Below are 23,046 nucleotides of genomic sequence, written 5' to 3'. Positions count from 1 at the left end.
CTGGCATAATTTTCATTCTCCTCCTACCTCCTTGCATTTTTAAAAAGTTTGCTTCAAGTAGTAATCCGTGATACTGCAATTGGGGCATTTTGCTAAGGCAGAGGAAGAGTTAGATTAACAGGGCAGTCAAGTGCTCAGCACTGTCGTGGACTGTCTGGACAATATGACAAGGAAGGAGACAGAGCCCCGAGTGGGACAAAGAAGTTCCAGTGTGCGCCCGGGGCCAGCAATGAAATTCCTGATCAGCCATGAGAGCCTGGCTGGGGCAGTCAAGAGGCCAGAGGAGGCTGAAGTCAGCTGGTAAATGGGGCAGTACCAAGGATGGCAGGGAGCTGATGGAATCAGAGGTTTGGTTAAGGCTGGCTTGGGGAGGGCTGTGGGGCTGACACCAGGCACTTACAGGAAGAGGGCAGTGGGCCGATGTGGCCAGAGGTGCATATGTCTGTATGGTGGAGAGCAGGATGCAGAAGGGACCTTGTAGAAAATGTTCCCACAGCCTGTTGTTGTTGACAGTGTGAACCATCTGGATGGTGAAACCATCATGGGGAATGGATGAAGTTGCCCAGATAGAGTGTGCAGAGAGGGGATAAAAAAGAGGTCAAGGTACAATCCCTGGGCACACGGGCACTGGGGAGCAAACCAGACAAGAGCTGACGCATGGGAATGGAAAGGACGAGAGAGGCAGGAAGAGAATGGAAGACTGCGGAGCCATGTGAAAAAAATGGAGAGGGGGAGAATTTCTAGAAGAGTCTCACCTACCACAGAGATGCCGAGTTAGGAGGCTGACGCTTTTCTATTGACCTTAGCAGTTAGTGGGTTACTGGTTGTTTCTGCAAGAATAGGTTGGCAGGAGTGGTCTGCAGAGCTCCAAGGGTGGGAAATGACGGTGCTGAGCCTGCCATATTCTCCCAGCGGCATCACTTTTACGAAGAGGACATATGTTTGAAGACTGTTTTTGTTTTGTTTTAAATCGGAAGGACAAGCATGTTGTAGGCTTAGAGGAAGAACCCAGAAGAATGTAGCAGTTGAAAATCCAGTAAGAGTGAACAATTTATGCAGCAAAATCTCAGAGAAAATAGAAAGCAAACACTTATGTGAATAGTAGCCTGACTAGGGAAGTAAATACAGGCTCTGTGGCTGAGGAAGGAAGCGCCTGCTGGTGGAGGCTGGGGGCGTGGAGAGGGCGCTGTTGCAGAGCCCGGGGAAAGGCGGGTGGACCAGCAAGATGGGGTGAGGAGGCAGAAAACCCAGAAAAGGAAGGGAGGCCTCAGCTGGGGTGGTAAGAGGCAGATGGAGGAAGGCAAGAGAAGGTTTTAAGCAGAGGGTGATCTTATCAGAATTCTTGTGGGATACTTTTAATGTTTTTTGGATAAATTAAAATCAAAGTCATTATTGAGAGCAAGAAATGCAGTGATGTGGATTGAGGGTCTGAGGAGCATGCAAAGATTTGCAGCACCCCTTGGAGAATGAATAAGAGATTTCTGGAAGCCTCTAGATTCTTCTTGCAGTTATTATGGCCTTCTCACAATTCATGGAAGAGTGGCTTCTTTTTCTTTCTATAATAATATTTAGTACTTAATTACCTAAAATTCTAAGCATTTATGATATATGCTTGACTAGATATTTTTGATTATATGTTGTATAGGTTTTGATTTACGTATTATACATGAGGAGCGCTATGTTAGGCACTATGTTAGGCACGTATTATACATGTTAGCGCTATCTGAGGGTAATACTAGGTTACCCTGCCAGTGGTTTAGAGTCCAGGTAAAGCAATAGGATGGAAACACAAGAATAAACATTAGCCCAAGATGGTGAGAGCCAAAGACCCACTATCAAAGTTCTCGGTCAAAAGACGGGAAATCCTATAAACAGAGTTTTTATTAATGGACTGGCTATCCACTGTTCTCTTCTGGAGAGGAAAAAGCTTCAGCTCATAGAGGTTAATTTGCCTAAAACAAATCAAATGGAGAGCTTGAGCGGGCTCCTTCCACAGCATGGAGCTGTTACCCGCAATTCAGAGTCCCCATTTTCACTAGCTGCTGTCTGCAATGCCTCTTAGGACCCTGTTCTTGCCATTTATTTTGTGGCTGTTCTTCCCTGGGGATTGCTCTTGTAACGCCTTCACCTCTATCAAACACTCCCTCTGTTTGCCACCAATCCAATCCAGGTTTACCTGCATCATCTCCACTGCACCAAAAAGGACTGATAGAGCTAAGCCGTTTCTGTTGTTTCTGTGACGTCACTCTTACTTAGTTCAGTGGACCTTTGGTTTTTATTAACTCTGGGGTGTTGATTCAATCACTAGCATTTTTAATGGGGCAAATCTTTGCCACCTTTACTGTGTCTCAGCTGGAAGTGAACCCCCAACTTTAGTTAACCAAGGTCAAAGACTGATGCAGGGCCGAGCAGCCTTTCAACACCCCTTCCAAGTGGTGACGATGCTCTGACACTGATGATGAAGTGGCAAATGTTGCTGTATGGTGTATTATTCCTTTGCTGTTTTTTGTAGGGAAAGTGAGATTTAAAGGTGGAAGAGGAATTTAAGTCCTCCTATAGTTTAGAGATAATTTTTGAGATTAGCTTTAATTACTGGAAAGTTATAAGCTACATTGACATACAAATTGGAGTTTTACAATACAAAAGCGAGCATGGTTTATTACTGTATTACTAATTTATAGGTGTTATGTTACAATAATAATGATTGTTAATGGTATAACTAAAGTTTGATGGGATGGTTGTTGTTGTTTTTTTTAATTACTCCCTCCTGAGCAAATTGGCATTTCAAGTGTTTTTAAACAATTGCCAACATTTTAATGCTGTATTCTAATCATATGATTAACTGTCAATATGTTCCTTATGTGAAAAAAGTTTACTTGAGTGTTCATTATCTTCACTTTAGACAGTTTTAACAAGAAGGGAAATAAAAAAGAGCTTGGCAAGAATGTGGGCTCCTTCCTTATGTAAGCTGGCTTACATCCCACCTCCTGTGGGCAGAGCAGAAAATGAAAGGGAGAGAAATGGGGTGATAAACCCCTGTCTACGACTCCAAATGGAGAAAGAAGAAATCCCTCACGCTCATGAAAGGATGGCCATGCACATCCAAAGGTCACAATTTTTGCTTTTCATGCTCTTGTGTCTCCGACAGCTTGCTCACCTTCAATGCCCAAATATTCTTCAAGAAAGAGTTGTGGTTTATCCTGATCAGAACTTGGGTAGAGCCATGCAGCCTTCATAGTCAAGATGTGAGACCTAGGACCTGCTTACCTTTTGGAATTTCATTGCTGAAATGCCTACTAGTTGTGAACCTCAGATAAAAAGTGCTGTTCCTGTAGAAGGGATTCATTAAAGGACAGACATTTAGTGGGTTTGTTTTTGTGACATCCAAATGAAAGTGTTCAGAGAGATAGGATTTGGAGATTGGAGTTTTGAAGAAAGGTTGGGGCTAAAGATGAATATTTGGAAGATGAATATTTGGAAGTCATTTGGAAGTCAAGACAGGTAAGAATTCAGATGTGGATAAAGCACAGTGAGAGAGTATATTGTGGAAGAAGAGACATCCCGGGACAGAACAGAGAAGTCGCCAGTGGCCTTTTGAGAAGGCAATTTCTAAAGAAGGAGAGACAAGAATGAGATCCTAGTGGTTGGGGCTTGGATCGGAGGCAAAGAGATATACATGGAGCTCAAAAACTGCTCTTGGGAAAGATTTTGTAGTGAAGGAAAGAAGAGAAATGTAACTTAAAGGGAACAACTTTTATTTGTTTAGGTCATTAGTTTGCGAAGCACTTGTACATCCATTGGCTCACATGATTCCCCAGACAACTTTAGAATCTAGGAAGCAGAAGTATTGATACTTCTAGGCATGAAGTGAGATCACAAAAAAGTGAAAAGTCTTGCCCAAGTTCATTTATAGCAAATAAGAGGAAGAACTGAGTTGAGGGATAAGGTGATTTGACTTTTGATCTAATGGTGTTTCCACTGTGCCCAGAGAGAACATTTCTGAAGTGAAGAGGGCACTGAGCTCCTTGTTAAAGGGTTTGACCTTGTCCAGGGTACAGTGGGGAGCTACTTGGAAGATTCAGCACTAGGGAATGCTGTGTTAAAGTCAATGCCTGATGGAAACAAATCTGACAGCAAGGTGTAGGATGTGTTAGTGGAACAGACACCTCAGGGGGGGTAGACAATTAGGACATGGCTTCAAACTGGGATACAGATTTAGATACACACCCAGGCACAGGCTCTAGTGCTCAGATGGAAGCCACCTTGCATCCTCCCAGCACACGTGCCTTTGCTTTAAGCGTAGCAAATTTTCTGACCCAGTGAAGAAACAAGTCACCTTAACTAAGCATGCCTAGCATGCCAAAAAAGCTTTTTTCCTTTCAGTTCTCCTGACCCTATTTTATTTGTGTTTAGGAGAAAGTCTCCTTTGCCAGTGTTTTTAACAACCCTCAAACACTCTCTAATCACCTTTTAGAACAAAGGAAGAACAGGCTTCAGGCTGAGAATATTTGAAAACAACCCTGTATCTCCCAGAACTGGATCACCTTGCTTTGTGTTCACTGTTTTTCTAGGAACTTTCTACAGTACCTGCTACTTGCAATGTGCTGATTTCTCATTTATTGAAATTACAGTAAGTTTACTCTTACATGCATCTAAGGAAAAAAAGTCAAATTAAGGAAACATATTTTCAGTTCTAAGACAAGTGGTACACTACCATGGTGAAATATCTATGAATGTGTTTTCTAATGATTAAAGTTTGGGAAATTCTGATCTTGAAGACTATTGAGATAGGAGTAATGAGGGTTTAGATCAGGATGGGTGACTGCAATAGAAATGAAGAAGAAAAGAAGGTCCTGAAGAAACCTTCTTTAGTTTTGAGGGAACTAAAGGAGACAGCGACAGTTGTCTCTTTGGCATATTTTCTACATCATTTCTCAGGATTCTTTTTGGCTGCAATAATGAAAATCCATAAAGGCTTATGCAATACAGTGAATTTATCATCTCATGTAATAAGAACCCCTGAGGTAGTAGCTCCAGGATTGCTTGAGACAGTGGTTCATTGACTTCAGTTAGCCCTCAGCATCCATCCATCCTCCAACCACAGCAAATAGGCTTTGTCCTCCTGGCGCCAAGTTGGCTGACATGGTTCCAGGAATGTCATCATGACATATATTTTCAGTGAAAGAAGACTTCTCTTCCTGAGCTGAAGAGTAAAGGGTGAAGAAACCTTTCTTTGAAGACACTTCAACCAAAACATTTTCCTTCGTATTTACTAGACAAAAACATGTCACATGGCTCATACCTAAACCAATCCCTGCAAACAAGAATTGAATTTCCATAACTAATCTAAACTAACTAGGATTTAGCCTCTGAGCTAGGGATAGAGATCCTTTCCCTGGAGGATGAAGTTCTCCAGATAGTAGGGGCTCGGTTAACACATATGGTTAGTAGGTAGTCAACCATTTCTTCCAGAATACTATGGAGAGCTGTAGGTTTTCTCCAAATACCAGTGGTTCTTATATTCCTTGAATTCACTCTTGAACGTAAGCAGTAAGTTCTTGAAGCTTGTGGTTTTTTATTTCTAAACATTTTACTTCACTCTTCTCTCCATGTGCTGGATTAAGGCAGAACGAAATACTTCTACTGCAAAGTCAACTTCTGGTTTAGTGATACACATTGGGGGAGCAATGCGAAATGTCTGAGGAGACAGAGGAAAATAGAGCAATTAATCATGAGAGAATCAACTATGACTTGGAGGAAATGCATTACACTAAGAATCCCCTACCTTGTTAAATGACATTTCTTAGATTCCTCTAATGGCCCCGGTTCTGTATCCAGGCCAGGCACCCTCTCATTTCCAGACAAGTCCTTGTACCATCAGGCTCTGCCCCTTTCTTTCCTGTCATCTGACCTTGATATCTGTGTGTACAACCCAACAAACTCACTTCTCACTTTCCTGATTGTCATGTTCATCTGTTAATACCCACCGGCAGCAGCATGAGCCTCCTTGCTCTAGTTTGGATATCCGACTATCCAAACCTCATGTTGAAATGTGACCCCCAGTGTTGGAGGTGAGGCCTACTTGGAGGCTTTTGATGTGTGGGCACAGCTCCCTTGGGAATGGTCAGTGCAGGGCTTGTCCCCGCTCCCTTCTTTCTTGCCTTGCTCTCTTGCCATGTGATCTCTGCACATGCCAGCTCCCTGTTTCCTTCTGCCATGAGTGAGCACACCTGCAGCCCTCACCAGAAGCATAAAACAATGCCATGTTTTCTGTACAGGCTGCAGAACTGTGAGTCAAGTAAACCCCTTTTCTTTATAAACTACCCAGCCTCAGGCATTCCTTTATAGCCCTGCAAACAGACCAAGGCATTCCTCTTTACCAGGGATAACCCAATTTCTGATTCCCACTGTATCATCTTCATGAAAACTTCCATCTTCTTGTTCCTCCATTGTCTCCAGTTCTATTGTCCAATATGGTCTCTTTCTTCTTTTTCTACCCCATGTGAAACACATTGTTGACTGAACTACTCTCTTACCTGCCCCCTCATTTAAGTTGCATTTCCACCCTTCTGCTGCTGCCCCCAGTGCAAGACCCAGCACTGATCAGTGCTATAATTGAACAATTTTGCTCCAGTCTAGATGGCTGAGAAGTATTAGAGAAAATTACACAGCTGGGCTGGCTGAGATGACTAGATATTCAGGGTCTCCAACTTCTGTCGGTCCTCCCAGTTTTCCAGTCCTCTGTCAGCTTCCTTTCTCTTTCTACGCCTTTATCATTCTTCTCAATATCCTTGCTCAACTCCTACGCCTCTCACTTTATTTCATAGAAAACCATGGCTCATCCATCTCAGACAAAATTGAAGCTGTCAGACAAAATCTTTCTATAAACTTGTTTGCTCTCACATCCATTTTTATCTCCTTTCCTGAAGCCTCAGAGAATGAGATGTCTTTACTGTTTAACTCCAAACTGTCCACCAGTGACCATGACCCTGGATACTTCTATGTTCTCTTGGGTCGTTAGCTTCTCTTCAACTTCCTCTCAGCCTTTAGATAGGCAGGATTATGACTCTCATAACTCCAAGCCAAGCCACATCAAATACAAATCTGTGTGGAGCCCCTGGTTCTCTCTAGGCTACCACACAAATGCTGCTTGCCCTTGTTTGTAGCTACACCTATTAAAAACAGGTACTCATTAGCTATTATTTTTTCACTCCACCCTATTCACCTCTCAACCCATGGTAGTCTGGTTTCTGCCTGTGCCAGCTCCTAACACCACTTCAGAAACATTACCTGCTAAGGGTGGAATTCACTGGGCATCTTTCAGCCCCCATCCTTTCAGGCCTTCTCTTCTGCACTTGACAACAATTCGGACCTTTCCTCTTCTAAACGTCTCCAATCTCTTGCTTCCATGACTCCACCCTCTTCTTATTCCACTGATACCTGTCTGCCCTGTCTCCACCTGGCACCATTTCCTCCTCCTGCCCTTCGGGTATAGGTGTTATGACAGTTTCTATCCTTACCTCATCTCTAGATTCTCATCCAGACAGGAGACTCCCAGAAGATCTTCTCATCTCACCACTAATCTGCTGATGAACCCCACATTGTGATGTTCACCTTAATCCTTTCCTTTGAGCTACAGACTCATGCAGATAGTTCTTGGCTTAAGATTTTTCGACTTGGCTCTCTGGTCCTCCCATTCGTCAGACAGCCACTTCTTCTAGTGCAGCACCAGCCGCATCCCCGAGGCACCATGGTGAAAGTGAAGGTCGGAATAAACGGTTTTGGTCGTATTGGGCGCCTGGTCACCAGGGCTGCTTTTAACTCTGGCAAAGTGGATATTGTCGCCATCAATGACCTCTTCATTGACCTCAACTACATGGTCTACATGTTCCAGTATGATTCCACCCATGGCAAATTCCATGGCACAGTCAAGGCTGAGAACGGGAAGGTTGTCATCAATGGAAATCCATAACCATCTTCCAGGAGCGAGATCCCACCAAAATCAAATGGGGTGAGGCAGGCTCAGAGTATGTTGTGGAGTCCACTGGTGTCTTCACCACCATGGAGAAGGCTGGGGCTCACCTACAGGGGGGTGCCAAAAGGGTTGTCATCTCTGCCCCTTCTGCTGATGCCCCCATGTTTGTGATGGGTGTGAACCATGAGAAGTATGAAAACAGCCTCTGCATTGTCAGCAATGCCTCCTGCACCACCAACTGCTTAGCCCCCTTGGCTAAGGTCATCCATGACAACTTCGGCATTGTGGAGGGACTCATGACCACAGTCCATGCCATCACTGCCACCCAGAAGACTGTGGATGGCCCCTCTGGGAAGTTGTGGCGTGATGGCCGCGGGGCTCTCCAGAACATCATCCCTGCCTCAACTGGCGCAGCCAAGACTGTGGGCAAGGTCATCCCTGAGCTGAATGGGAAGCTTACTGGCATGGCCTTCCGGGTACCCACTGCCAACGTGTCGGTCGTGGATCTCACCTGCCGTCTAGAGAAGGCTGCCAAATACGATGATATCAAGAAGGTGGTGAAGCAGGCATCAGAGGGCCCCCTCAAGGGCATCCTGGGTTACACCGAACACCAGGTCGTCTCCTCTGACTTCAACGGTGACACCCATTCTTCCACCTTTGATGCTGCGGCTGGCATTGCTCTCAACGACCACTTTGTCAAACTCATTGCCTGGTATGATAATGAATTTGGCTACAGCAACAGGGTGGTGGATCTTACAGCCCACATGGCCTCCAAGGAGTAAGAACCTCCAGACCACAAGCCCCAGCAGAGCACGAGAGAAAGAGAAAGGCCCTTAGCTGCTGGGGGGCCCCTGCCTACTCAGTCCCCACCTCACTGAGAATCTCCTCTCGACAGTTTCCACACCAGACCCCCTCAAGAACAAGAGGAGCCTAAGGAGCCCCACCTTGTCATGTAACATCAATAAAGTTCCCTGAATTAAAAAAAAAAAGATTTTTTGACTTTATGATGGTGGGAAAGTGATACACATTCAGTAGAAACCATGTATTGAATATCAATGCAACTATTCTGTTTTTCACTTTCTGTACAATTTTCAGTAAATGACATGAGATATTTACCACTTTATTATAAAAATAGTACTTTTGTTAAAAGATTTTTTTGAATTGTAGTCTAATGTATGTGTTCTGACCATGTTTAAGATACCCTAGGGAAGCTACAATGTTTGGTAGGTTGGGTGTAGTAAGTGTATTTTTGACTTAGGATATTTTCAACTTAGGATGGATTTATCAGGATGTAACCCCGTAAGTCAAGGAGCATCTTTAGATAAACTGGATGTTCATAAATACCCCAAATGGAGCATGCTCAAACAAAGCTGAACTCATTTTTGCCCTCTCTAAACCAAGCAGACATGAGAGTTTCATCTTTGATGCTCATTCTTCATATGCCAGTTTTGTGGAATTTACTTCCAGGATTGTCCTCATAAGGTCTATTTTATTCTTACTACCACTGCTCAACTTCATACAGCATCTCAGCCTTCACCCAGACTCCCTGTCTCCAGTCTTGTCTCCTTGGATTTACCCTCCTCAGAGGACAGATTGAGAAATCCTACTGCCTGAGTTTGGATTCTGGTTCTGCTGCTTCACTAACCTCTGTTTCTCTCATAACCTATAAAATAAGGATAATAATAGTACTTATTTCACAGGCTTATTGAAAGCACTGCATGAGTCAACACATGAGAAATGTTTGAAATAGTGCCTGACAAGTAGGGAGGACTTCTTATTATCCCCAGTCACTGCCACAAGCCTTTGGGCAGCTGCGCCAGTGAGCATGGTGCACGTCCTCAGCTCTCTGCACTTCACCATATTTCCATGTTCCCTTCCATCACTGTTCTTCTCATTGTTTAAGACTCTACTGGCCAGAAAGGCTGGTCTAGGAGTCTCTTCTTTCTCCTCCTATAATAGCCCTTTTTATATTTATAGATGGATAAATATATTACACTGGATTGTAACCTTACATTTAAGTGTCTTTTTCTTCTACAACCTCCATAAAGGGAGGGACTGATTTTATTTATCATTATAGTTTCAGTTTCCAGCATAACGCCTGCTGCTTAGCACATAATCAATCTTTGCCAAGTAACAAAGGAATAGCTAAGCAAGTAAACAATTATTTGTAAGTTTTGTAAGTCTCTATAAGTTGAATCCATGCTTTAAGATGCTCTTCTCTTTTCTTTCTTTTTCTTTTCTTTTTCTTTCTTTTCTTTCTTTCTTTCTTTCTTTCTTTCTTTCTTTCTTTCTTTCTTTCTTTCTTTCTTTCTTTCTTTCTTTCTTTCTAGACAGGATCTTACTCTGTTGCTCAGGCTACAGTGTGGTGGCAACACCACAGCTCACTGCAGCCTCAAACTCGGGGGCTCAAACTATCCTCCTGCTTTAGCCTCCTCAGTATCTGGGACTACAGAAGTATACTACCACACTTGGATGATTGTTCTATTTTTTGTAGAGATCAGGTCACTCTATGTTGCTCAGGGTTAGTCTCAAACTACTGGTCTCACGTGATCCTTCCATCTTGGCCTCCCAAAGTGCTGGGATTACAGATATGAGTCACTACTCCTGGCCCAGGATTAATTTAGGCTGTCTGATTTATACAGAAAAATATTTATTGTCAGATCCTGGCAAAGGTGCTCATTCTGGTTTTGTTTGGTTAGTTTGGGGTGGGCTGGGAGAACTTTAAGTTTGTTTGCTTTAAGGCTAAGGGGAAGTTGAGGAAAAGTTGAAGATGCAACTTTTTTGAAAACCTGGGGATGTTTCCTTGGATGATGGTGGAGGGACAAGGGCACAGGTGGAAGGTCTGGAGTTGAATGGGAGGTATGCCTCATTCTGGGAACCTGCAGGAAGGCAGGAGCTATGGTCTGAATGTCTGTGTCCTCCCAAAATCCATATGTTGAAATTGTTTTTTTTAAATTGTTGGGGATTCATTGAGGGTCCAATAAGCCAGGTTACACTGATTGCATTTGTTAGGTAATCCCTCTTGCAATCATGTCTTGCCCCCAGAAGGTGTGGCACACACCAAGGCCCCACTCCCTCCCTTCTTCCCTCTTCATATGTTGAAATTCTAACCCCCACGGTCATGGTATTGCAAAATGGGGCCTTTGGTAGGTGATTAGATCATGAGGGCACAGCTCATGTGGAGATTAGAGAGGTCTCTTGTCCCTTCTGCCCTGTGAGGTCACAGCAGGAAGGTAGCTGTCTAGGAAGTGAGCTCTCAGCAGACACTCACTCCGTTGGTGCCTTGATCTTGGACTTCCCAACTTTCAGAAATGTGAGAAATAAACCAGCCCATAGTATTTTGTTAGAGCAGCCTGCAGGGACTAACGTGGGAGGTAACCGGTGTGAAGACAGGTGAGTTTATATATAGATCTTGCCTCGTAACTTCAATTTTGTCCTAGAAGTATGAGGTGCTCACTGACATTGTGAGACCCAGGAATGGGGCTGGGAAGTTGGGAGGCATGAGGAATGTTTAAAATGGGAAAGAAAGATGATTAAGGACTAGAATAAATTAGGGAGGAGCAGAAGCTACTTTCACCTCGAATCTCTGCCCCGGATCTGGGAGCAGAGGGCTTTACTCGCAGAAGCAGCATCCCGCCCGTATCCCGGCCGCACCGCGCAGAGCGAGGCCGAGTCCCGACTATGGCGCTGGGAGCGGCTTTTCCAGGAGCGTGCAGGGATTTCAGGTTGCATCTCCCCGCCTGAGAGCGAAGGACGCTGGCAGCTGCTGATTTTGAGTTCTGCATTTGGGACCATGCCCAGCGTGATCCCCCACCTTTCTGGCTGGCGTCACTTGGGCCTGCAAGAGCTGTTAGGTTGCTCCCTGCCATAGGGGCCACTGTTTAGCAAGGTCCCACAGTCAGAGCCCGGGGCTGAGCTAAGAGCGGCTAGGATTACTTTATCAGGGGTTAGAGCTAATTATACACGAGGCAGGCTATTTATTACATGACTGCTATGATTCCTCTGTCGTTTGGCCGCACCTCCTGTGTGTGTCTCGAAGCTTTTCCCCGGAGTCGCGATAAAAAAAAAAAAAAAACCATTTACCACAGCGGCCCCCAGTGGCCAGAGGGCTCCACTGCCCTTTCCTTTTGAACATGCCTGAGCGTCATCCCTAGAGGAAGCGCGGCTGCCAAGAAAAGCCACCAGCTTTGGGACATCAGGTAAACGCCTACCTAAAGTGACGCCTAAAGATCAGACTTCCTCTTACCTGAGAAAAGATACCACCTCTGCCAACTAGGAGCCCCATGTGTTTGCAGTCCTCATGTATTTGATTTATTTCTTCGCTAGGAAGGGGCTGGCGGCTCACCTGTAAATATATTTTAAAAATGTTTTCAAATTGGTGTTTGGATGGCTAGAGAAAAAAGAAAAAAAAAAAAAACCTCAAGTAATGAATGCCCTTCTTTTATCTCTTCTCCCTCTCCCCACCAGCTTATATAAAGCTGTTAATTACTGGACTACATTTTTGAAAGGTGTTATTAAAAATATTTGTTTTTATCCTAAATTCATCCAATTCGGTCCCCAAAGACAAAATGAAGTTTCATGTAGCTTTGCTCATGGGTGCCTTGGGAGTTTGGTTCCTTAATCGATGAATCTGGCATCTATTTTGTTTATGTGGAAATTCTCCTTAACCTCCCTCTGTTCTTCCCAAGAAAAGAGCTGATTACAAAGTCTAGGAAATAGTTCAGAAGTTGCACAAGGGCCTTCCCTGCGGTGTGTCCAGTGGCATTACTGTCCTCAGGGCTTTCTACCCACCTCCCTCTGGACTTTGGCACCCATTTCCTTCTCCCCACCTAACCCTGACCCAACTCTTTTCCCAAATCCTTCATTTCTTGTAAGGTGTCAGCATCTGAGAACAGAGTAAGATTGGCTCTCTCAGGGATGTGTGCACTATTGTCTGTCTTAAAGCTTTAAGACAAGGCAATCATGCTTCAACTTTCAGACTACTGGATTACAGAGGACCTGGAAGAGGGAAAGACTAGGTTTTTCTCACTGGCTCCCAAATGCCATCACACACACCCCAAGGTTCTCATCTTTCAGAGAGGGAATACAATTTAGGACTGAACTCTGAGCACTGGAAAGAAGTTAAATATGATTTGAGAGAACAGAGGTCATAAATGGCCAGGGTTCCTGGAAAGGTTTCCTTGGGGGGAGTTGGGTTGGTGGAGAACTTCCCCAACAAGATAGTTCTGGACAGGTGGAGTTTGTTTGTCCTCACACCAACTTTGGGCTGGGCCAGTACCCTTCCTGCTCTCTTGCCTAGTTTATCCCCACCTGGCCTTGACTGCTGTTAACTAATGGAACATTGTGTATTAATTCCCCAGGGAAAGCAGAGTGAGATACTCTAATGAGTCAAAGTCATAGGACAGCCTGCAGAGGCCTGCACCCAGCCCTGTGTCCCAACTGCTTGATGATCAAGTGGGCATGTTGGTAATTAGATTTTTTTGTTGGGTGTGTAATGTAGTTTGTGTTTGTCTTTTTGGGTTTTTGCCTTTTAAAAGTTACAATAATAGTTCAAGGTTATCAGAAAAAAATATTCAAATGACACAGAAGTACATAAAGTAAAAACAGAAAATGTCCCTCCTCCCCATCCTCTTCCTGAGGACACCTTCTATAGACAATTTGATATGAACCAGACACTTTTTTTATACATGCAAATACATCTGTATGTATCGTTAAAAAACATTCATGTTTTATAATGTTCTACAATTTTCTTTTAATAACATTTTGGACATCATTCCAAATAAGTCCAATATATTTGGACTTACTCTTCTTAAGGTTACCTATATTTTATTGTGGTAATTTGTTCAATCTCCTACTGTTAGGCATTTAGGTTGTTTCCAGTTTTTCATGATTATAAACAATGCTACCAACATGCCTATTATATCTTCACACACTTTTGTGAATATTACTTTAGGACACATTTCTAAAATGGAATAGTCAGTTCAAAATCTATAGAAAGTTAAAATTTTGGTAGATTCAGACAAATTGCTGTCCAAAGGGCTATAGTTCCTGACCAACAGAGTGTGGGAGTATTTATCTCAGGCTATGCTGAAGAGCATTATAGGAAAGTTCTGGACTGTTATAATTACATGAATGTGCAGGCACTTGAAATCAATCAACAAACATGAAAAATTTACTACATTTGTGTTTCCTGGCCTTAAAGGTGTACAATTTATTTAGGACAATAAGGTATTAACACATAAAAACTGAGTCAACAACAGGGTGAATGCCACAGAATGAATGTGTTCCCCTATCTCCAAAATTCAACTGTTGAAACCTAACACTTAACGTGATAGAAATGGAGGCAGGCCATGGGAGGTGATTAGGTCATGAAAGTGGAGACCTCATGAGTGAGATTGGTGCCCTTATCAAACCTTCCAAGAACTCCCTTGCCCCTTTCTTCTTGTGAGGATGAAGCAAGAAGGCGTGATCTAGGAACCAGAAAGTGGGCCCTCACCAGACACCAAATCTGCCCATGGTCTTGCACTGCCCAGCCTCCAGAACTATGAGAAATAAATTTCCATTGTTTGTACAACGCCCAGTCTAGGGCTTTTTTGTAGCAGCCTAAAGGGACTAAAGTAGTGTAAAAGGTCTTATTTCAAGGGAACTCCTGAGGCAGAGTACCAGAGGGATTCTCTGGAGGGTGGAGCCCTGGTTGGGGGACAGCCAAAGGCAAGCTCTAGGGAGGAGGTGCAATGAAGTGCTGGATCTTTACAAGACAAGGACACTCATAAACAGAGCCACAGAGGAGAGTACTGTGTTCCATGCTTGAACAAAAGCTTCGATGACATTTGCATGGAGAGTGAATGGCATTGAGGGGACAATGAGTAGAATTAGGGGATGGAGGAGCTGGGGTTGAAATCTGTTTGGTCTTCCCTCAAAGCCTGTGTTTATAAACTAACAAATAGCAGAGAAAACAGGAAAACAGCTTCTTCTACAGATATGTTATAACCTGTTTTATTCTTCCATAATATAGTTTGCACATCTTCCCATGTCAAATACATATCAATGGCATTACAGATGTACCATAATTTAGCTTGTTCTATGTTGATGGCCATTTGGGAGGATTCTGGGTTTTTACTATGACAAACAAAGTTCTGATGAACATCTTTGTTCATATGCCTTTGAACACGTAGGCATTGAGTTTGGGATAGGGGAAAAGGGAGAAACTCCTTCTTTCTCATGGGATGCTCCTCTCTGGCCTCGGACTTTGAAGAATAGAGATATCTTTGAGGGAGGTCCTGGGATGAGGACTAGGATGGACTCTTCTGAGCCTCACAAAAACCCCTGTACCAGCCCACAAGCTTAAGGTAAGTACATTATAACTTGTGAGCTGGAGGCCTAGTCTCATTTACTCTTCATTTTATCATGGCTTTCAAACTTATTCAAAAATTCCTGCTTTATCGGGAGGCAGAAGCAAGAGAATCACGTAAGCCCAGGAGTTAGAGGTTGCTGTGAGCCGTGTGACGCCACGGCACTCTACCCGAGGGCGGTACAGTGAGACTCTGTCTCTACAAAAAAAAAAAAAAAAAAAAAAATTCCTGCTTTATACTGGCTCTGCCATGTGGTATTAATGGAAGAGTCTTATCTCCATGTCTTTTCTGAGTATTAAAAGAACGGAGAATCAATTCTTCTGAAATGGGATGGTGTGGTAAGACCAAGTACAAGAACTCACACTGGGAAAGCTGGAGCCCTGGGAATGAGAGTAAGGACTGAGGTTAGTCTGGCTGCCTCCCCACACCAAGATTCTTCTGCTGTCACTCTCCTTAGGCTTTGTTTTTATGGAGTCTGGGAACAATCTGTTATTGGCATGGACTATAGGGGCAGCCACAGAAACAAAGGGAAGGATTTGTAGACATAGCAGAGAAGGGATTCATAAGACTTGCCACTAGACATAAGAGAACAGGAGGAGTCATAGATTACTGTGTGGCTCTGGACATCTGAGAGAATGGTGAAGGGCGAGAAACAGAAACCATGACCTTGGGAGGAACAACCGATTTTGGAGAAAATGCTAAGTTCAGTTGTGGCCATGGTGAAAGTTTGAGGTCTCAGTGGGCAATACTCCTACCTGGTTACTTGGGAGATTGAAATCCACTCACAAGCAAGCAAGCAAGCATGCAAACAAATACAAAATGTAAGTTATCTTCAATGTCCTCACTCCAAATCATCACCGCAATTGTCTCCTGGCCATTCTTCCTTACTTCTACTGATCTGTCCCCAAGTAATTTTTCTCCCTTCCCCATATTTCTAAGTATATCATCATTGTCTAAGCTGTTTGCCTTGTCTGGTAAGAATATGTCAGTTCCTCTTTTCAAATGCTCTCCCTCACCCTTTTAGAATTCTTGATAATTTGCCAACATTTTGGTCATAAGCAACACTTTACTCATCTCAAAGAGCTTTGTGGAATCTTGGTGGCTGTGTGTGCTCTCTCCCTGAGAATGAATACAGTGAGATTTCAGCTGCTGCTTCCTATTTTCATCCATGCTGCAGAGACAGCAGCTGATCAGAACTTACCTTGTCCTGCACCATTTCTATTCCTATCATGAGGCCTTTGCCTCGGACATCTCCCACAATTTCAAACTCATCTCGCAGTTTAGCAAACTTCAGTAACATGTAGGTGCCAACTTCTTGACTGTTTTTTTGTAGATTTTCTTCTTTGATCACCTGTTGATAGAAAGTTCCATGACCTCACATAGCAAAAGTTCTCAGACGACTGACAAGCACAGGGAGGTAATTGTACATCACCTTATCTATAGTGACTTAACCAAATGGAACCCAGAATAATGTCTAGTGTGCCCACACCATGGACTACAAAAAGATTCATTGTAAGGGGAAGAAAGGTCCCAGGAGATTTCCAGGCCCCCAACTTCCTCAATGTTGGGGTGGGTAAGAATTTAGGAAAGAATAAAAAGTGTGTCTCCCTGTGCTTGGCAACATAGATCCCATAATACTGAGGCCCATTATTGCCAGGTTTTGCTGAGAACTGGGATGCAGTGGTGAATGAGATGAATGCTCTGAGGAATGAAATATCACAGGTGCATTCCTTGTCAAAGGATGGTGACCTTTGTCTAGCAGCCCTAGGCCAAGACATAGGCTTTCATAATCCAAGCACCCCAATTTGAGGCCCTGGCCTCTTTAGCTGAGCCCAGACCCTCCAAATATAAAGACAAAAGGATTTTCATCTAAGTCTGTGCCACTACAGACATGTGTGATTCTTAACAAGAAATACACTACATTTATATTTAGCTGATAATAATAGCATGACTCCAGGCACACCTTGATGTTTTTAAGACCTATTTATTCACCTAAATCTTTTCTATTTTCTAAATTGGTTGAGGTGACTCAGTACTTTAAAGAAAAAGTTGGCAATGTCTAGAAAATGAAATAAATGACACATTCCCACCCACACTTTCTCATCTCATAGTTTGATCACATTTGGAGATCACTAATTAGCAAGGGAAGCTTGTATGTATTCATCTTTATTTAAAAATACTCTTACATTTCTTTTTTTTTGAATAGGTAAATCATGTTCATGGTTCATATATTAGCAAGTATAAAAGAGGACACAGCAGAATGACTCCTGCTGAACTGGGCCCCCCGCCACCAAGTTTTCCTGGACACAACCAAACAAAGCTATTAATGTCCAGGACATTCTTTGAGAAATATGTTATACTTATTTAAGCAAGTGCTGTTACTCACATTAGCAAGAACATGTAAAAAAATTTTTTTCAGCAGATGAGACCTCAGGCTGAATCAATGGAGTAGGGTTGAACGTTTGCTCATAATAGCAGAATAACCTTGTTGTAAGCACATAGAACTGTCTTTTCTTAGTCATTCAATTTCTAACAGTACAACATGAAGAAGGAAGAAAAAATATGCATGATGGGGCCAAAATTAAACTAAAGACAAAGATAGTAAATACCCATAAAAAATTGTTCAGGTAACAAAGAAATTTCAGTGCTACCACCATCTGGCTAGAGGAATTCTTGATTTTCCCATGTAATGTGAAGTTTATTATATGTTATTGTTTATCTAATCCTTCAGGTACTCAGACTAGATCTTACAAAAGAGGGAAGTCAGAATAATAACTAGAGACCTAAGTTAAATTGATGCGTTCCTTATCATTTTTCTACTTTAATGAAGCAATGTGATAGCGGTCTGCTAATATGGGTGTGGTTTTGGAATAGTCATATTGGGAAATGAGTGATGTTAATCAGGCTGCTGGAACGAACCTCAAGCACCGCAGATCCAATGGCACAGGCCATAGGGCTCCCTCCGAAGGTGGTGAAGTAAAGCAGGCGCTCAGCCAAAGACTTGGCAATCTCTAGGAGGAGAAAAGTCAAGGTGGGTGAAGACTGACACATTTCTGTCTAGAATCTCTCCTCACACCATTTGGATCACAGTCACTTACAAGTTGTAAATGACATCATATCCAATTAATTCTTCACTCCTAACAGTGGATGTCATGGACTGAATTGTCTCCTCAAAATTGTTGAAATCCTTACCCTGAATGTGACTGTGTTTGGAGATGTTGCCTTTTAAGGAGGTACTTAAGGTTAAATGAGGGCATAAGGGTGGGGCCCTAATCCAACATGTCTGGTGTCCTTATAAGAAGAGGAAGAGTGGGCGGTGCCTGTGGCTCAAAGGAGTAGGGCGCTGGCCCCATATGCTGGAGGTGTCGAGTTCAAACCTAGCCCTGGCCAAATACTGCAAAAAAAAAGATGAGGAAGATATGTTGCAGCTCTCCCTTCCTCCCCCTCCATCTCCCTCTTCCCCCTCTTCCTTTCTTCTCCTTTTGTACACAAAGGAAAGGCCACAGCAAGAAGGTGGCCATCTACAAACCAGAAAGAGAAGTCTCACCAGAAACCAACCCTATTGGCTCCTTAATCTCAGATTTCCAGTCTCCAGAACTGTGAGAGTATCGGGCTGCTGGAACGAACCTCAAGCACTGTTGATCCAGTGGCACGGGCCATAGGGCTCCCTCCGAGTATCTGTTATTTAGGGCACCCAGTCTGTGCTATCTTGTTTTAGCATACTGAGATGCTTGGTACCATGCATAAGGACAAATAGCTCATTTACCTGATGAGAAGTTTGATAACAAAATCTTTAATGTGTTTCCTGTGTTTTTTCTTCAAAAAACTGAGTAAAAAAATATTTAATGTGCTGTATGAATTGGAAAAATACCTTAAATTTTGATTTATGAAGGTTTATGTGGAACCTTCACTCAGCTAAGCTTTTTTTTTCTGAGTTCTACTCCCGACTAAGAAGGAAATGTCAAGAAAACAATCTCGGGGTAGTAAGTCCTGGATTGTTTTGGGGTCAGCAGATGTCCAGTTTATTATAGTTTACTTTTCACCACTTTAGTGCTTTATTCCTTTTGCACCTGTCTACAGGGCACTTAATCAGACCTCTGTGGTATGCTTAGTATTGGTGGAAAAAACAAATAAAATAATTGTAGGGTTTAAAAAAACCAGTGGCCATAAAACATTACTTTCTGTCAAATCTCACTAAAATGGAAAATACAGTTAATTCTAAGGCAAGTAGAATGTTCTGGATTGTGAGATTTTACTGTATTTGACTATTTCTCGATGAGAAGTCTTTCACTGTGGGCCTTGAATTCACAGCTTATTGGTGCAGAAGGCCCAAGCAAGTCCTTTTCAAGAACACGAGTTCTTTGGACGATTCGGGGTTGGTTTTGTGACCCATTTTCCTGTACCTTGTCGGGATGGTGGAACTCTGCAGTTCACTGCGGGGATGAGAAGGTTAGTCTGTCCTATAGCAAGATCAGAAAGGACTGGCTTTCTTCAGTCTGTCCCACAAGCTGGCTAACAGACTGTTTCTTTTTTTCATTAGCTTGGGGAATGCATTGTGTAGTTCCCATCACTGTCTCCAACCCATACAAGCTCCAGCACGTGGGTTTTGTGCCATTGCCAATGCAGGAGGCCCAGAAGCAAACCCTAACTGCCCATAAGTCCTACCTGGAGTGGTTACGACTGCTGCCATGGGAAAGCCATTCCCAATCCCTTTAGCCATGGTGACAATGTCAGGCAGGACATCATGGGTCTGGAAGCCCCAGAAATGAGAACCCAGCCTTCCAAATCCTGTCTGCACCTGATGAAAGAAAATTCAGAACCATTGAAAACCTTCAGGAAATGCTGTTTTCTCTCTGTCCTCCACTTCTTCCTCTTTTCCTCCTTCTCCATGTCATCACCACCATCAGCCACCATCCCCACCATCCTGTAATGCCATGCAGAAAGCACTTAAATGGAGCCTGAGCTTTTAGGCACCAAAAGCTATTTACTTGCTTTGTGTGATTCTAGATTTGGTTCTTTTTTGAGACAGTCTCACTTTATAGCTCTCAGTAAATTGCTGTGGCGTCATAGCTCACAGCAGCCTCAAACTCTTGGGTTCAAGTGATCCTCTTGCCTCAGCCTCCCAAGTAGCTGGGACTACAGGCCCCTGCCACAACACCCAGCTATGTTTAGAGACTGGGTCTTGCTGTTGCTCTACCTGGTCTTGAACTCCTGAACTCAAGCAATCCACCCGCCTTGGCCTCCCAGAGTGCTAGGATTATAGGTGATTATAGGTGATCCTCTAACCTCTGTTAACTCACCTGTTAAGCAGAAATACTAATAACAGTACATGCTAGGGCTCTGTGAGGGTCTTGTAGATAAAGCCTGGGAAAGGGATCATTATGATTAACAATCTTTAATAAGCGTCTCCTCTTCCCATACATAAGTCTATGCAGGGTGGGAGTGTGGTCTGGCACTTGTAGCTGATTCTAGAATGGATTTAGAAGAGCAGGTTCCCTTCTCATTTTCCCTGCTCTCTCTAAGCTGCTGCAGCAAGGGCAGATTCCAGGGGTTAAGATTACATGACAGTGACCAATCCAGGAGAAGGGCTTAGAAGTGGGAGTTGGACAGACCTGGGCTTGAATCCTGGGTCTCCCAGTTCCTACTTATGGGCCTCTGGGCAAGCTCATTGATTTGCCCAAGTGAGACAATGTGAGAAGAACTCATGGAAAACTCATCTATTTTTGTCTTCCTGCCTGTTTTTCACTTTCACTCCATCTCTCTAAGTGCCATAAATACATGGTACACATGGTGAAATTAGGTTTCTTGGGCAATGAATGGAATCGTGTAGGGAAGTAACCCATGCTGAGTGACCCAGGAAGCGTCAGTTTTATAGACTCGTAGAGTAGGTCAGACATGGATCGTTCTAAGGTTCATAAACTTAAACATCTTTGGGATGAGGGGCACACATCAGGGAGAGAAGCACGCAATAGTGAGCAGGGGTGGGGACCATGGGTGTGCAGCCAATTTCAAATTCAAAATTAGCCTATGCCAGACCAGTATACATCCCCTGTCCAATTTGATCCCAGAGGCCAATTTCTGTCTTTGATTCCAAATTCCCCACTTTTTTTCCTTTTTTTTTGAGACAGAGTCTTAAGCTGTCGCTCTGGGTAGAGTGCCATGGTGTATAACTTATAGCAATCTCTAACTCTTGGCTCAAGCAATCCTCTTGTGTCAGTTTTTCTATTTTTAGTAGAGACAGGGTCTTGCTCTTGCTCAGGCTGGTCTAGAACTTGTGAGCTCAAGCAATTCACCCGTGTCCGGCTCCCAGAGTGCTAGGATTACAGGCGTGAGCTACGGTGCCCGGCCCAAATTCCCCATTTTAAAGAAAAGAATGCACGGTTGTTAATTAAAATGACTTGGGTGAGAGCATTCGGGTTTCCATCCTTTCTGCTGTGGTTTGCCTCTCTGCACCACCATCTACTGTGAGGGGCAGTTGGGTATAGTGGTTAGTCATGTGATTTCAGGAGCCTGAGTTTGAGTCCTGGATCTGTCCCTACTCACTGCATGACTTAGGTGATTTAACCATCTTGGACTTAAATCACTTATCTGTAAAATGGAAATAATAGCAATGGGGCAGACCTGAATAGAATCGTTGCAGGTATTAACTGAGTTAATACACGCCAAGCATTATAAGCAGTACCACACACAGCAAATGCTCAGACAGGTCCAGTTATTCTTATCTTTACGCAGTCATTTGTACAGTCCTTCCTAAGGTTACCTTGTATTAGAAAGTTTCCAATTACAGTTTTGGAAGTCACAAAACCACATATCTTAGAAAATTCTGATATTCATCTTTTTTTTGGATTCATCCTATCTTCCCCCTGATTAGGTGGGCTGTAGCAACTTCAATGTATGCTGATTCCAAGGCCGAAGTTTATCCTCTTCACTGATGCAGCTGATTTTAAACTGACTGACTATACTTTTCTTCTTTTTTAATAGCAGACTGTTTTTCTTCAGTTAGGACTTGGATTACTTTGCTAGTGGGTTGGGGAAGGGAGGAGGGGCATGGCAGGAAGAGGTTAGCCCAAGCCTCATGCAGAACAAGTGCAACCCTGGGCAGAGCAGAGACCTGGCTCTGCAGGAAGAAACTGCAAGATTTCTGCTGAGGAGGCAGCCCCAATATCACCTGTGGGGAATTTTTAGTTGTGGAAAACTGTTCAGGCAAATATGATAGGATTGAAACAGGTCTGAAACATACTGACAGACTCTTTATAAAATTAACAAAGTGCCACAAGGTGGGAAGTGTGGTAGGGGAGAAATATACATGTTCTATACAGCCATTGTTCCCTCGCGTACCTTCCTCTCCTTGCTCACTCGCCAGGAGCCACCTACCTGATTGTCATAGAGTCTGAGCTGAGGCCGGGCGAGGTGGCTCATGCCCATAATCTCAGCACTCTTGGAGGACAAGGGGGATTGCTCATGAGTTCGAGACCAGCCTGAGCAAGAGACAGATTCCCATCTCTTAAAAAAAAAAAAAAAAAAATAGCTGGGCATTGTGGCAGGTGCCTGTAGTCTCAGTTACTTGGGAGGCTGGGGCAAGAGAATCACTTGAGCCTAGGAGTTTGAGGTTGCTGTGAGTTATGATGCCCAGCATTCTCCTGGGGGCAAGAAAGTGAGACTCTGCCTCAAAACAACAACAACAACAAAAAAAAAAAAAAGAGTCTGAGCTTTCTTCAT

General features: G+C 43.4%; 1 protein-coding gene and 1 pseudogene across 3 annotated transcripts in view; one reads left to right on the top strand and one right to left on the bottom strand.

Moving 5' to 3' along the window:
- Nucleotides 1–4,034: 4,034 nt before the first annotated feature.
- The window catches only part of AGXT2 (alanine--glyoxylate aminotransferase 2), a 39,384-nt gene continuing 20,372 nt past the window's right edge, over nucleotides 4,035–23,046 (bottom strand). For both annotated transcript variants that reach the window (XM_053592284.1, XM_053592291.1), the window contains exons 10-14: nucleotides 19,993–20,125; nucleotides 18,247–18,338; nucleotides 16,529–16,678; nucleotides 12,222–12,320; nucleotides 4,035–5,698 (exon numbers count right to left, since the gene is read on the bottom strand). In XM_053592284.1, coding sequence (XP_053448259.1) covers nucleotides 5,591–5,698; nucleotides 12,222–12,320; nucleotides 16,529–16,678; nucleotides 18,247–18,338; nucleotides 19,993–20,125 — 582 coding nt within the window. In that variant the 3' untranslated portion in view covers nucleotides 4,035–5,590. The remainder of the gene's footprint in view (nucleotides 5,699–12,221; nucleotides 12,321–16,528; nucleotides 16,679–18,246; nucleotides 18,339–19,992; nucleotides 20,126–23,046) is intronic.
- LOC128586494 (glyceraldehyde-3-phosphate dehydrogenase-like) lies at nucleotides 7,676–8,944 on the top strand (annotated as a pseudogene). The gene has a single exon (XR_008380243.1). The product of XR_008380243.1 is annotated as a glyceraldehyde-3-phosphate dehydrogenase-like (transcript).

Source organism: Nycticebus coucang, chromosome 1, assembly GCF_027406575.1.
Source record: "Nycticebus coucang isolate mNycCou1 chromosome 1, mNycCou1.pri, whole genome shotgun sequence".
NCBI lineage: Eukaryota > Metazoa > Chordata > Mammalia > Primates > Lorisidae > Nycticebus > Nycticebus coucang.
The sequence above is the reverse complement of the archived record's forward strand: the minus strand, read 5'-3'. Positions and strand labels throughout refer to the sequence as shown.